Source organism: Crocodylus porosus, unplaced genomic scaffold (genome assembly GCF_001723895.1).
Source record: "Crocodylus porosus isolate Cpor-Errol unplaced genomic scaffold, CroPor_comp1, whole genome shotgun sequence".
NCBI classification, from domain to species: domain Eukaryota; kingdom Metazoa; phylum Chordata; order Crocodylia; family Crocodylidae; genus Crocodylus; species Crocodylus porosus.
Window position 1 is genome coordinate 7,028,838 of NW_017728947.1, and position 15,617 is coordinate 7,044,454.

At 39.1% G+C, this 15,617-nt stretch overlaps 1 protein-coding gene across 8 annotated transcripts in view; it reads right to left on the reverse strand.

Moving 5' to 3' along the window:
• Window positions 1-216: 216 nt before the first annotated feature.
• The window catches only part of PTPRJ (protein tyrosine phosphatase, receptor type J), a 135,102-nt gene continuing 119,701 nt past the window's right edge, over window positions 217-15,617 (reverse strand). For all 8 annotated transcript variants that reach the window (XM_019551730.1, XM_019551727.1, XM_019551733.1 and 5 more), the window contains 10 exons: window positions 14,878-14,919; window positions 13,626-13,634; window positions 13,438-13,525; window positions 10,931-11,021; window positions 9,536-9,609; window positions 9,260-9,394; window positions 6,655-6,774; window positions 5,186-5,346; window positions 4,903-5,038; window positions 217-3,918 (listed from right to left, as the gene is read on the reverse strand). In XM_019551730.1, coding sequence (XP_019407275.1) covers window positions 3,760-3,918; window positions 4,903-5,038; window positions 5,186-5,346; window positions 6,655-6,774; window positions 9,260-9,394; window positions 9,536-9,609; window positions 10,931-11,021; window positions 13,438-13,525; window positions 13,626-13,634; window positions 14,878-14,919 — 1,015 coding nt within the window. In that variant the 3' untranslated portion in view covers window positions 217-3,759. The remainder of the gene's footprint in view (window positions 3,919-4,902; window positions 5,039-5,185; window positions 5,347-6,654; window positions 6,775-9,259; window positions 9,395-9,535; window positions 9,610-10,930; window positions 11,022-13,437; window positions 13,526-13,625; window positions 13,635-14,877; window positions 14,920-15,617) is intronic.

Consider the following 15,617-nt stretch of genomic DNA (forward strand, 5'->3'; position numbering starts at 1 on the left):
ATTAGCACATGATCCTTGGTTTGCAAAGTAATTTACACTCATGAAGGCTTGTTCTTATACTGAGCTCCACTGACAGGTATGGAGAGCTGACCCCATGTATTACTTGTCTGGGACCCAAGTTTGTTGAATAGTTCCAAGTTTCCTCAGACCCAGACTAAAAAGTGAGACAATTTATTACATTTTTGAAAAGAGGAAGAAAGAAACCAAACCAGGAAGTGCCATTCTAAGTTGATGCTTTTTAATTGTTAATCTCCTTAAAAACAAAACCATTTAAAAAAAATTAAAACAGTGCTGCATTTTTTTCTGTACAACCATATGAAAACAAAATGTGTACATTGTGTCAAAATAGTCAACTAGCAGTAGCCCTTATTTGAAACACATCAACATCTCCCGTTTTAAGTGGGCCCCAAGTAGAAGGGAAAAAAAACAGCCAGGGAACCTAATTGTAACTAATCAGAAGACTGAAATCAGAAAAGTGGATTATTTTAGATAAGCAACACCAACAATAAATATTGAATGGATGCAGGAAGCACAATGAGACAGTATAAATAAACAAGTTGTAGTCCTAGATCATGAGAATTATAGTACACAGAGCATCAGTTTTTATATGCAAGAAAAATACACTTTTTTCAAGTCATTTTATTGAGGAGGCAATCTCCAAGATGATAAAGCATTACCTGGATTCCTATTCCTTCAAGAGAGAAATCCTGCCCTAGTCATTTACACTGGAACAGTGACGAATCTTAATTTTAATTAGCTTTTTCATGAATGAAATGGAATTTGCCTGCCCTCCTCAGGGCAAGTTTCCATTGGCCTCAAAGAGAAGGTGATTCTTACAGAAACTGTGATTGGTATCGTCATTCAGGATTCACCCAGGAATCTCATCTGCTATATTTTTCTTCCCATATTTAATTCAAAATTAAAGAACTTCACCTCTCTCCTAAGAGCAGACATTTGCTTTGGAAATCATAATTCACAAAAGTGCTTACGTGGATTTTGTTTCTTTCTTTGTTTAATAGTTAGGAATGGAAATATTTACCCTATTTTTTCTTACAATGAAAGTAAATCATACCCAGGGTCCAGCCTATAAATCATCAGATATAGGTAGGTGCAGCATTTAATCAGATATAGGTAGGTGCAGCTACTATTAGTTTACTGATGTTCTGCTGCCATGTAAGACAGGTGAAAAATCCCACAGCAGACAAGAGCACAAGAGAAATCTTCTGTACTATTTAAACCAGATGCTTTTACATCCAAGGGGAGCATTCTGTCCCAACAACTTTTTTGGGTTATCCTGGGAACAATGAATGCTGACCACCTAGGAATTCTCAGGTCATTCTAGACTGGTAGCACATCAAAGAAGAATCCCATTTAAGTGATTACTAGCCAATTGCCTGTCAAAAATGATGGGTGGGGGAGGGGGCGGGGAGCAGGCAGGGATGGAGCATCACCACCGCTTCCCAGGAGCAGGGTGGGGGAAGAAGCTTACCCCGCGGTCCCCTCTGCCAGCACCCCGTGCTCCCGCCACCTCTAGCGCTGCTGGCCTTGCCACCCCCCCGGCCCTACTCCTCGGAGGCGGTGGAGTGCTGCCATGATGGTGGGGACAGAGCGGGGGGCAAGGCCAGCGGCACTGGCCTTGCTCCCCCAATCCATCCCCTCCATCAAGGCAGCAGTCCGTACTCTGATTAGTTGTTTCACTAATCAATCGGAGTACTCCAAGAGTGTTACAGACAGACAGACTAAGTCTTTTATTATGTAAGAATACTATAAGAAAAAGAAATGAAATGTAAAGTACAGGTCCCTCTTTTCTGGTGTTCCTTTTGGAACTCTTTCCATTTGGTCCATGTTGCCAAGTGAAGTGATGAAGTAGCTGCATTTGGTTGTTACCTGACAAGAGTTTGGAAAGGGTACAAGTAAGACCCGCTGTTGCAAATCAAATGCAATTTCTATTTCAGGGAGAATCTGGTAGAAGCATTTATTTGAATAATATTAAAGCATTTCAGAGAAGGGGGAAAAATGCAATAAACAAATGGCTGCTCTGAAAAATGGACAAACACTGTTGCGGTTCTCCCTTCAGTTTTACTTAAATGGCCTGCTTCTCACTACTGGTGCACAGTTGTGGACCCAAAGTCGACAGAATTCTTTAACTAACAGTGGACTCTACCAGGTGGCCAAGTTTCCTATGTGTTTATCTTAATGCCACACACATTTCTAAACTCTGCACATGTTTTTGTCGTTACTGCCACAAAAACTGGTTTAAAAATCCGGCAGAATCCTGAAGACCCTGTTCATTAACCCTTCATAAGATTTTAACTACTTAAGTTACTGCATAGTACGTTCAGAAACTTCATACCTCTTATGCAATGCAACCAGTGCACTGGATCCCAAGAACAAATGCCCACCTGCCCACCCCCGCCCCACAGTCCTGCCAGAGCAAGTAGCTAGAAATAAATCCTTCATCAATAATGCCTTCATAATTCAACATTCATGTACCAGGAAAATAAATCCAAATTAGTCCTCAACTTGTAAAATTAACAGGTAAATTATTATTATTTTTTTAAATCAGTTAAAACAGCAGCAGCATATTGCAAACATAAAAACAATTAAATTATAACTTTGAGATATACACATAAAAACATCTCAGTTTTGACTGGATAAAACAACAGATTTTAGAACCTGGTATATACAGTAGACTTTTGTGCATTTACTTTTGGTGAAGAGAGTAAAGCCAAGGAACCTATTTGGGCGTACTTTGACACTTAAATTCTCAGACTGAAACTTTCACAGATTTATATATTTAAAGGAAAACAACAACAAGAGACACCAACCTGAGTAAAACTCTATTAAAATAGAGCCATCATTATTCAGTAAGCTATGTATTGCACCTTTAAATAAATCATTTTAGACTCTATAAAAACAGAATCAGCCAGAAATAGGAGAATTTGCTCCCCTTCTCTCTCACGTGTGTGCGCACACACACACACGCGTGCACACACACACACACACACACACACACACACTCTCTGTAGTTAAAGCTCAGAGCGACACACCACCCTCCTCTTCCCCTAGCTGAGGCACTGTGATGATATAAGGCCTTGGAGGGTTGTGGTGAAAGGACAGATCACCACTAAAAAAGTAGGAGAGTGTTACTACAATTAAAAGCTTGATATTAGCCTTATTTAAAAATCTATATGCATTCTAAGAGTTTCAGTACAAAAATATAGATCTCTGATGGTTTTTGTCTACAGAGTCTTGACTAGAAAAGGCACAATTGTGATATATAAAACATCCATTTGTAGGAGATGTTTGTACTCCTTTCTGTTTTTTTAAATAAAAAGGAATGCTAAGAACAAATCAAAGATGCATATGCTCATAGCTAAATAACCAGATACAGTAGATAGAATATGTTCCTGACATTTATAATTAAATATATTAACACAGTCTGGTGTCTGTATATGAAAATCATACAAAACTGCAATTAAAAAAGAGCCCGTCTCATTTATTACTTTTAATATTTTATATCTAGTTCATCATTCACCCTGCAATACTACATCACTTACAAGCAGAGTGAAGTTCCCATGTGAAAACAAAATTCCTCTGTTAATTGTAATAACAGTTTCTGCAACTCTCACTAGCATTTTTACATGACATCTTCAAATTAGTCACACACAAAACTGTACAAAACCATGTACAACAGTGCATTTCCCTTTTCTTTGTGAAGGGAGGACTGGCCTCCTGGTAACTCATCTTCCTGCTTGGTTAGGCACAGTAGCCATTTGCCTTCCCACAATTGGGCGCTGGTGCAAGATTTTCATAGATTGCCATTGCTGTTGTATTTTGGTAGATAAGGTCCACTTTTTTGTCCCTCTGGGATTTAATAATGTCCAAAACACATTGGTTTAGGAAGATATACTGGTCCTAGGGAAAAGAAAAATGAAGGACATCATAGACTTTAGCAAGCACCTTGCTCCAGCAAAGCCACAGCTCATAGTGATGGAAGGGAACTTTTTTGATATGGTGAGAAATAACAGTAGAAGCTTAATCTTAGATGACTTTATTTGTTCAAGATTTAGCAACAATCCTAAAAATGAACAGAAGAGCCATACTGGACCACAACCAATGGTCCACATATCCCAACATCTTGTCTCCAGAAGTGGCAACTAGTAGAAGTTTTAGAGAGGGTATGAACAGAACTAGACTAGAGTATCCATCCCCTGGCATACCTTCCCTGACACCATCCATCTTTGGCTTACGGATGTCAGAAGATAAATAAATCCCGATGTGCCTGACCTCCATGAATTTACCTAATCCCTTTTTTGAACCTGGTTATTCCATCTACCTCAACAATGCCCTTTATGCAAGCGCCAGTGGTAGCTGTGAGAGCTTTACTAGAAGCAAGAGAGGCAGATGGTAGAGGCCTGAATTAGGGGTGCACCAAGGTATTCTCTGCCCCATCAGTGTTTCCATGGTGCTTTGATGGGTGCTCCTTTGTTGAACCACACAAAAAACAGAATTTAGAAACATTCTGGGCACATCTACTACACATTTATTAATGCACTTTTGCTACTGCACATTAAATTTAGTACCTCTAATGTGAGGTACTAAATAAATGCGCATCTGGCTGCCCTAATGTGCAGTAGCAAAAGTGCACAGGTTTTTAGTAACACTTAATACGCAGTAGCCTATTTTTACTGTGCATTATCGTATTAGCACAGCTTTTGACATGATGCTTTAATGCACAGTAAAATGGGTTACTGTGTGTTAAAACGCATGGGTAGACACACCCATTGAGTAGTAAGTAGAGAACACCTCCAGTGTGGAATGTAATTCTAAGATGTGGATTCATTATGCCTGTTATGCAGTTATTTTTAAGCATGTTACAGAAAGAGACATTTGCCTTACCTCTGTTTGTACCATTAGCGGCCGATGCATTCGAAGGTCATACACTACACCATACACGTCAGCAGTGTTCTCCAATTCTATTTGTTGGATCAGTCGGTCAATTGCAATAAAAGTACCTGTCCTTCCAACACCAGCACTAGAATAAAATGACTATGCATTAGGCGGATGAACAATAGCATTTTTATAGTATAGTTTAATAGCGAATTTTGAGGTATATCAATTTCCTTGTACAAAGAAGCAGTGAGATGAATCTAGGAAGTTATGGTAAGAATTCTCTTTATACCTGCAGTGTACCAGAGTAGGAGATTCTGGGGGATTTTGCCTTGTGTATTCCTCAACAAGATGTCTAAAGCTAATGAGAAGTTCCGTTGTCTCTGGAACACCATGATCAGGCCAGGCAGTGAAATGGAACTGGCGTACACAGTGACTGTCTGTCTCATTATTCTAGAAGAAATTAGAAGGGAAATTAGGCCTCAGAATAACATTAGCAAATAATCACTGTAGGAAAACATTCCTCCTAGCTTAATACTATGAAAGTTACCTTCTATGAATGGGCAGGATTCCCAATTGTCCTTAAATTTATATAAAAACCAAGGCTAAAACCACCTGTCCATAAAATCTATAAAAAACGAGCAGTCCATAAAAAAAATCAAAGCCAACAGAGTTTGATTAAAGCTTTGTCATCAAGACCAGAGACATGCCACCTGGCGTCTGAGCAGGAGCACGGCACCCTGAAGCCCTCTTTTCAGGGCTTTGTAGTCCACAGAGGTCTCCACAGCTCCCTCCTCCCTGCCCTAGCCACATGCTACTACTGCAGCTGCACCCCATCTGCCTCTAATACTGCTGGGTTGCAGGTAGGCTGCTGTAGGCAGACAATCTTTCTTTGGTGACTTGTGCCAGGGCAGGAAGAGCAGGACTGGCAGGGAAAAGGGTGCAGAATGGTGTGGGTGGTTGGGGGGAGATCAGGGTATGGGGGTGAGTAGGTGAACCCTGAGGGGTAAAACCACTGGTGAAAGTCAGAACTGGGCACTACTTTAAAAAAACATTATTCAAATTTCACCCTTCATTCCTTGAAAGCCAAGGAAACTGACTGGCCCAATAAAGCTATATTTCAAATCAGGTTCTTTTGCCTTCTACTTTTCCTCTGGTTCCATTTGTAGCATCTGATGGCAGGAATGTGGAGTTATTTGTTCAGCCTAGGCTCCTGTACTCATAGGCAAATGGATTCCTCCTGAATTTCACACCTTACATTGGTGGGACTCCTTGTGTGACTAAGGAAAGCTCATATGAGCATGGATGCACATGTGTAGCAGTGGTAATATGGAAGCAGCCAATCTCCTCAGCAAATTTCCATATACAGATTACTTAGCTATACATGGAGTCCTATGCCAAGTGGTAACCACTATAGCTGAAGAATTCTCCCATAATACAGTTCCTGGAAAGAAATGCAACTGGAGGCTAAGCCATCATCCATGTACAATCCCTTACTACAGCATAAATTCCCAGACCAATACACAGCACAAAGCACTTTTAATCAGAGATTTGGCACAAATGAGAAAAAGTACTAGTGAGTGCCAAGTTAAAACAAAAATGTACAGCTTATTTCCGTTAGCTAAGTTTTACTTTCTTTTTGAAGTTCAGAGAAATAAGTATGTTCCCCTCATTTAGATAGTGTAGCCACAGGAATACAGTAAATATATATTTAAGTTTTGTCTTTCTTTTGTGTTCTTATACACACAAAGAATTACTCACATCTTCTACTGTGAAGTCCCTTATTGTCCATTCTGCAAGGACAATCTCTGAAGTCATAGTTACAGTAATATCACCATAGCTCACAGGTTGTTTGTCTTCCCAATACTGCTCACACTTTGTCTAAGAAGAAAATTAAAGTTATTTGCATTGTATGGTAGCGATTCAAGTGATTTTATGGAAAGCAAAGAGAAGAGAGATGGAAGCTTTGCAAGGATATGCTGTCTACTTTTTACCCTAAATTAGAGTCTAGTCTGGGGCTGCCAAACAGTCAATCTAGTTTTAAAATAAAATGATCATTATTTTCTTATTACTTTCTAAAAACCTAAAAAAGTAGTACAATTTACTCACGTATATAGAATATATGATGATTCTAGCTGATAGTGTTTATTGAAGTTATTATTTCATCATTTACTTCTGCTTCAAAGTACTTGGAATGCAGAACATTCATAAGCCAAATCTCAATTTATTTGGGGGGGAAGTATCATCAGTTAAATTTATACTTAGTGTAACTTTATTGCCCCGTTCCAACATCCTCCTTTAGAACAGTATAGGTTTATTCTGCTTTGATGTACCTGCTTGATGTGTTGTGGAATGGTGAAGTACCGTGCCCAGTTCTGAGTACACTTTAGAGAGACAAATTGCAAAGAGTACAAGGAAGAGCAAAAAGAATGATAAGGCATTTGGAAAAACCATGATCTATGAGCAAGGAGTGAAAGGATAGAATGTGTTCAGTTTAGAAGTGAGAGGACTTGGGAGGGGACATGCAAAACATCTTCCATTATGTAAAAGATGGTTATAAAGAGGACAATGATCAATTGATTTGCATGTCCACTAAGAGTAGGATAAGTAGCAAATAAAATTTAGATTAGATATCATCAAAAACTTTTAAAGCATAATGGACAGTGAAGCAGTGGAACAGGCTATGTACAGAGATTCTGGAATCCTTTTTATGGGAGGTTTACAGAATAAGTTAAAAAATTATTGCTTACAGATGGTCTAAGTACACTTGATCCTGCCTCAGAAAAGTGGAATTGATTAGAGTACTTCTTTCTAGCCCTATGTGTCCATGCACCAGACCTGGCACCTGTAGTGGGATTTATACATACAATGTCTTCTATCCATCCCTCTGCGGTAGACACCAGCTCTACCTCAGTGTACTCTGACTCTACCATGCAATAAAGATTCCAGTATATTTGTAATTATGCTTGATCCCCAATTCTTTTTTTTTCCTGAAATAACCCAAATACGGTGATCTTCTGGGCATAATATACAAGGAGCCCAGATGAAAAGATGGCTGAAAAGGGTTTAAGGTGGTCCCCAAACTAAAAGAGGCATGGAAATTTGCAGAGTTAATCTCCATTGTTTAATGCTGCAAGGATTATGGTCTTAATGAGCATGAGTTGCAGTTAGAGCCTTGTATTGGTATCCTTTACGGCAAAAAAATCCAAACCAATATTCCTTGGGATACCCAATAATCATTTTTTTGATTCAGTAAGTGTGCCTCATTATAAATCTAAGATTGACTGGAAATGCAATGCTGAAAACAGCTATGTCTACAAAAGAACATTTTTTTCTTTCACTTATATAAAAGATTTGTTTCTACTCCAGCTGCAGTAAGGGAGCATTTTTCCTGCTTATTTCAGTAGACCTAAATCAGGTCCAAAATGAAAGCTAATATGTTTAAGCAGACATATTCAAGCAAGTACAAAAAACAGTGACCAAAAAGAAAAAAAAAAAATGGACAGAAGTTCAGGTTGCTCTGTCTTTTGAGCACTTCTACAGAATGGTGCAATTGCTTAACGAAGTGGACAGGTCATTCTGCATATTACCTCCTCAAACACCACTAGACCACTTCTGCATTCAAATCCATTGGAGTAGGTCTGAATCCAGAACTGAGGCCATAGTTTCTAACATTCTGGATAACTGACATTTCAGTACATTTGCTATACTGTTTATACACTGGTTTATCTGGTCAAGTACGTTGCTTCTAACAGGGGCTATTTCAGATGAAGACTAAAACAGGACTAAACGTACTAAAATCTTGTGCGTTTATACACATGCTCTGGGAGGGAAGTGAGGGAGGAGTGTTTTAATTAGAGTGGCTTCAAGAGCTGCTCTAATTAAAGCACCCAGAGCGTCTCATGTATCAATACTCCCGCACTAAAAAAATGGTAATGGGGATGCTTTAACTAAAGCTTGTTGAATGAGTTTTAGTTAAAGCGCCCCTGCTGCCATTTTTCAGTGTGGGGATGCTGATACACATAATGCTGGAGTCTGCTGGAGCGTGATAATTGCCATGTTCCAGCAGACTCAATCAAGTCTGCTCCAACACACTTTAATTAGTGTCAGAGCAGCCTCAATTACAGTGTGTCGGAGCAGCCTTGCTGCACATGTATAGGTACCTTTTGTGTTCAAGACTGAATACAGAAGACAATTCCTGCTATACCCCAAAAGGACTTGAAAAGCATAGGAAATGAACCTTGTGAATACTATACAGCCTTTAAAGATTCCTGGGGTACCAGGATTAAGAGGAGGTATATAAACATACATGCATCCTTTTTATTGCTTAGTATTAATTAATATCATCTTAAAAGAATGTGCATACCCTGCCTTGCTCAATGCATTTTGTCAACATAACAACAGCATAGATATTCTTTTCCCAAATCATCCGCCAGAAGTCTTGCAGAGTGTTCGGTAAGGGACCTTGTGCAGCAATAAATTCTTTCCTTAAATTGTATCCCTAAAATAGAAAATATTTTATGTATTCAAAAGTGCTCTTAATCATCACACAGGACAAACCTATTTAAAGATATTGTTTGATTTGTCTAGCTTATATCATAAAATATACCCAAATTAATTTTAGTTGCTTTAACAGACTCACAGGCATGTAGTTCGCATTAATATAATCATCAGTTGGATGGCTTTGGGCTGAAAGTTTAACACGAGAAATGTCATCTGCAAAAAAATAAAAGCATGTTTTTTAGGGTTTCAATGTTTTGGCTAAACACCAACCAAAATCGTTTTGAATAAATGCTTTTAATTCAACACACATTTTTAAAATCAGAATAGATGGTTATTTTTGGAATCAGAAACAGGTTTTATAATCCTGAGTACATGCAGTGATTATCTGCAGAAGGCAAATGCTCAGCAAAACAAATTAATTTTCCAGTAACTGAATAAATAAGTTATCTTTAATCTATTTCAGGGGTATTGGTCGTAACTGCTGGTCTAAGGACATAGGCAGACAAGGTTACTTGGGTAAATGTGATACCTTTCATTAGACCAACAGAGTAGTTGGAAAAATTGTTCTTTGCAAGGTTTTGGGCACAGGAGCCCTTCTTCAGGAATAGGGAAAATCAATATGGTGTGTATACACATAGAAATGTAGGTGTTTTTTGAATGCTTGTAGATTTAAAATTTTTAAACCACTAAGAGTTAAGTATTTTAAAAAAGTATTTTGAGATTATTAACCAGAATCAATATCATACATATATGTTGGTTTAGAATAAAATAATAAGGAAGCATTTTAATAATTCAATAAACCTGAAGTAAACAGAATAAATCTAAGGATCTTGAGGCACTACATTCAGGTGGTATCATTAACATATCTTAATGTAATTTAATTTGTCAAGAATATACATGTATGTGTGCACAAGATCTAATGTAATTTAATTTACAATACATGCATGTACATATATACACATATGCATACATACACACAGATCTATGTATATCTATATCACATACACACTTTCTGTTGTGGTACTCCTCAAAATTATTGTCCCCATAAACATCCAGAGCTCTCTCATTACTCTCTTTTGACTTCCTCCTTCCAACTCCCTTTTTCATGATGCCTACAGTGGTTCTGAGGCTACTAGTGTGACAAGATCACTGCCCATTTATCTGATCAATACTGCCACTTTTTCCTGGGTCCATCCCACCTGTTTCTCTCTAGCTATTTATTGTCTCATATAAAAAAAAAAAATATGTGCAAGGCCATGTAGTACTTCATGAATGAAAAAATCAAACTAGATATGGAGAATGTGTGTTTATAAAAAGGTTTGCATGTTCTGTTAATACTATGACTTTTGGAAAACTGCACAATAGTCATCCCAATCCTTTTAATTTTTTTATTTGTTTATTGTGACATTTACATCGGTACTCATCTCTGAAGTACCCAAAACCATTAATTAACTGAAGCCTTTCAAAACTCAACTTAAAATTTAAAAAAAAACGAAAGAAAGTAAACAACCAAAAACAACAGGAGGTGACTTACATGGCAATACATTATTGTATCTATTCTTTCCTCTATTCTCAGTAAGTTCAGCAGCAAATTTAGGCTGATGGACACCGACAGGCCTCAGTTCCTGCAGCAAAATAGTAACACTAGTTTAAAGACAAGAGACAAGCAGTCAGTGTGGTAGGCAAACAGCTGACACATAGTGTCCTTCTAGCAGTAAAAGTATTAAGTCCTGGAGAAGTGGTAATACAGCAAGCCCTTTTAAAAAGAGAGTCAAAGGGATAGAGGAGGCAGAAGGGAAAGAAGTAAAATAAGGTGACAAAAAGAGTAATAGGATTTGCGTTTCTCACAAATTGTTTTTTGCATTGTCTGTAAAATATGCAAGACTGATCATGACTACATACTTACTCTGGCTTTGACTTGGCAAAGCACTTAAGCACATGCTTAACTTTCCACATGTGCTCACACCTTATTGACTTTATTCCCTTTCTTTGATGAATTTGGGGCCCCAAAGCTGAGCTGTTACTGTCATATCATATAGTAACTGAACAGAGTGAGGATGCTGCAGGAACAGGTAAATAACCCAATTTCATAATAAGGCACAGTGGGGAGATGACTTGGAGCTGAGAGGATGAGAAGAAAGGATGGACAATAACAAGGAAAGCATTATAGAAAAGAGGGGAAGTGGAGTGTATGACGAGAGGACTTGGAGGAAAAGAAAGAAAACCTGAAAGAAAAGCAGGACAGAGTAGCATCCCTAAAAATAACTTGATACAGGACATAGGAAAGTAGGGCTGGAAGAGACCTCAAGATGGTCATTTACTCCAACCACCTACTCAAGGCAGGATCATATCTACTAAACCATCCCAGTCAAGTGACTATCTAACCTGCTCTTGAACATTTCTAGGGATGGCGATTCCAGAACTTCTTTAGGTAGTCTGTTCCAATGTTTGAGCACTCTCATAGGCAAGCATAGAGAGTTAAAAAAAATACAGTGCTGAATCTATTCAATCTTCACAGGTTGGTCTAAGCTGCATAAATTTAACTGATAAGCAAGTGAATAGAAATTCACTTTTGATTCTGGAAAGGCAGCCATATGCCTAGAGTGGTCCAGGCCAGAAGATGGAGGGCACTAGAACATGCCTCTTTGCTGGGCTGGAGCAGATAGCTTGGGCCAAGGTTAGCCTGCTCACCCTGTGACAGGGGTTTAGGGGGAGGTGCAAAGCATCCTCAGATGTTGGGAGACTGAGTTGACTTGAATCTGGAGGGGATCTGGGACAGAAGTTCAATAAACCTGGATGGATGTAGTACCAAACTTAACTGATTTAGGTTAGATCAGTTTACCTTAAACCAGTTTTGAAAGCAGTTACGTGCACTGAACTTTTCTTGTGTTACAGATTTAAACCGTATCCAATCTTTGGCTTGTGTATAACTTCTGTCTTGAGCCATATTCAAAAAGTTCTTTCTAATCTTCAAACTAAAATTTCCTCTGCTGCAGATTGAGTCCAGTGTTCCTAGTCCAGCCTCCTATGGCCACAGAGAAAAGCCTATGTCTATCCTTTCTGTAAATCACCCTTTAGGTATTTAAAGACTGTTATCCTCTACTAGTCTTGTCTTCACCGGACTAAATAACCCTAGTACTTTCAGCCTTTCCATATGAATCATGCTTTCCAGGCCAATCATTTTCATTGCCTTCTGCTGGACTCTTTCCAATCTGTCCACATCTTTCTTGAAAAGCAGGGCTAAAACTGGACACACAGTACTCCAGGTGAGCCCTCATCAGTGCTAAAGAGAAGAAAGATCACCATATTTTTTGAAAATCTTTGAAAGAACCACTTTATTCTGTGGCAAGAAATAGGTTGACAGTGACTAGAAAAGACTAGGAGGAAAAAGTCTCATCATGCAGGAGCCTACAATAGTTCAGTCTCATTTGGCTGTACTGGCAATTGCACTGTTTTCTACTTTGGCAGTCTTACTAGCAGAGCCATAGCAAGGTAGCTGTACATCCTGGGCAGCAATGATATACAGAGAAGCAGCCAAGCTAGCAGCAACTGCTATTCTGGTACCCCTCTCTAGCTGGCACCTAGGGCTGCTGCCCGGTTCACATCCTCCTTAGCTGCATTATTGTTCTGTGGTTACCTTCAGGTCTTAATGCACTTGACAGAAAAATATTTATTTTTTTGCATTCCAAAACCCCCTTAAGTAAGGCAATGATACTAATAACATACCCAATCTCACACTTCTTTACAAAAAGGGAGACTGAAGCACAGAGAGGAAAAGTAGCTCTCTCAAGGCCAACTGTTAACTTTTTGAGCACAACTAGGATAAGAACCTCAAGGTGTCTAATTTCCATTACAACTCTGACCAGCAGACCATATTTCACTCTCAGAGAGATTCAGTGCAACAGATCAGGTCATGGATTGCTGCAGATGTACATTCAGTGTCTCTGATACTGGTCACCACTTTATCTCAGAGAGGAGCTATTTCCCTTTGTAATATTCAGAAGTTTATGATTATAATCTGTGATGGCTGATAATACATACTTCATACTCTTCAGCAAATCCACAGTTTGAATCAGCTTGCTGTTTCTTAAAGTAGGACTCAAAGTTTTCAACTTTAACTGGCTTTGACCTAAAATGAATAAAACCCCTTATTAGTATTCATTATTAGTTAAATACCAGATAAATTCAATTCATGACAAATTTATATTTATAAAATGTGAATTACTTACTTCTTAGGTCTTCAGGGAGGGAAAAAGAAAAAAATAGTTAGAGACATTGTAGCTATACTCTTTGCTATGTGACTAAGAGGTTTTTTTTTTAATTTTTATCCTCCTCAAACTCTGGCCTAAGAAAGGGCATAAGGACACATTGTTCCAATGTTCTGCTCAGGCTGAGTGCACAGTGCAATTCAGTTAGGAGTATGCAAAAAGGGGCATATACCATATGCTCCCAAATAAGACATACACCTTATGCACTGGGAAAATGGAATGAAAGAAAAAAAAATGTTTTTCCAGTCATGTCTGAATGTTTACTTCAGGGGAACCTGACTGCAGCGGCTGTGGCTGTGAGAGGGTTAACCCTGTAGCTCTGGCTACAGCCCCCTGCTCAAGGCAGGAGTAGCACTGAAGGGTGAACTGTTCCCCCTCCCTCCCTGAAGTGGGCAGAGGAAGAAGCATAGTAGCCATATTGCAGTAGTGCTTCCCTGCTTCTATTCCAGCAAAGAAAAATCAGAAGTGAATAAAAGTGTTAGCTCCACTCAAGACATGCACTCCAGTTTTGGAGTACTGATTTTTGGGGAAAGGGTGTGCATGACATACAACTAAATACAATAATAACCTTTGTGCTTCTCATCTACTAAGCTGGTCACAGTAGGCCAATTATCCTGAAACTTTTGCTCCCTGCCAAAGACCTCAAAGCTGGGGGTCACTAGGAGGCTTTGTCCAGGCTCTTCCCTTGTTATCAGAATTGCAAGAGACAACCTATGATGGCTTTTCACTGTCTGTGGTTTATGGTATACTGCATTTATCCTTCCATGTTCAGCTACACTGGTTTTAACATTACTTACACTGAAGGTTCAGCTCAAAGTAGCCCTACCTTGGGCCATAGGGCAAAATCCTTTTTGAATATAGAAAGGCTACAAATAGGGTTCATAAACAATGTATCTTATAATCTGAATTGTGTCCATAAAAATAAATAGAGCTGAGATCAGCAAAACTGATAAGGGCACTTAGACATCTAAATCTGTTTAATTATAATAGAAAGTGGACGTTCAAATCCTTTTGACAGCTGTTAGAAGTCTCAGCCTCTTAATTATTTTAGATGGCAGCAGGTTGCATTTGGTTCTCCATAAGGAGTCCGAGTATTTAAAGCTGTAATACTCAGTTTATAACATGGTATAACACAAAACTACCAGAGTTCTGAGCAGATATTGCTAATATCACATAAACTGAGAAATTAACCGGTGAAAGAATATAAACTCACTTAATCTGAGAAAAGGACACATCATTATTTTTTCCATTTTTCCTGTAAAGGGGAGAAAAACCACAAGAGGTTAGTAGAATTTATGCAAAACACATGCATGATTCTTGGTAGACTGCTTCTATGCCTGGTCAGACTACTGGCCGCCTCTACAAGAGGCGCCGACTGCGCAGTAGCTCATTACTACTAGTGTTGCTTGGCAGGAAGCATGATGCAACACTACTGTGCTGTAGTAATGAGCTATTGCACAGTCAGTGTCACCTAAAAGCTGTTTGGTGTCACCACCGCCAGTGTCACCTAAAAGCTGGGGCAGTGCGGGGCAGGTAGTGGTGGCGAAGGGACGCCCGGTGCGGATCTCTGCTCCCTGTGGAGACAAGTCGTGTGGCAGGGCAGCAGCATACAGCTGTTCCCCTGCAATCCCGGCTCCGAAATTTTCCGAAACACTTCTGAAACATTTAGGATGCCTCATTTTGTTTAGGAGATCTTTCAGAGCCTCCTGTTTCAATTCAGATTCAACGTTTTGGGCGCCCAAATGGCCCGAAACACCTCTGAAATGAAATGGCTGGCAAAATTTCACACAGCCCTACTAAATGGCTGTGCAGTAACAACCGTTCAGTCAGCGTCTCATGTAGACACAGCCAGTTTCTTGTATAGCATCTAGTCCTGTGTAAGAAGACCTTCCTGAGACTAACTTTATGCCCTTCACTTACAGTGGGCATTAAAATAAGTAGCAGGAAATATGA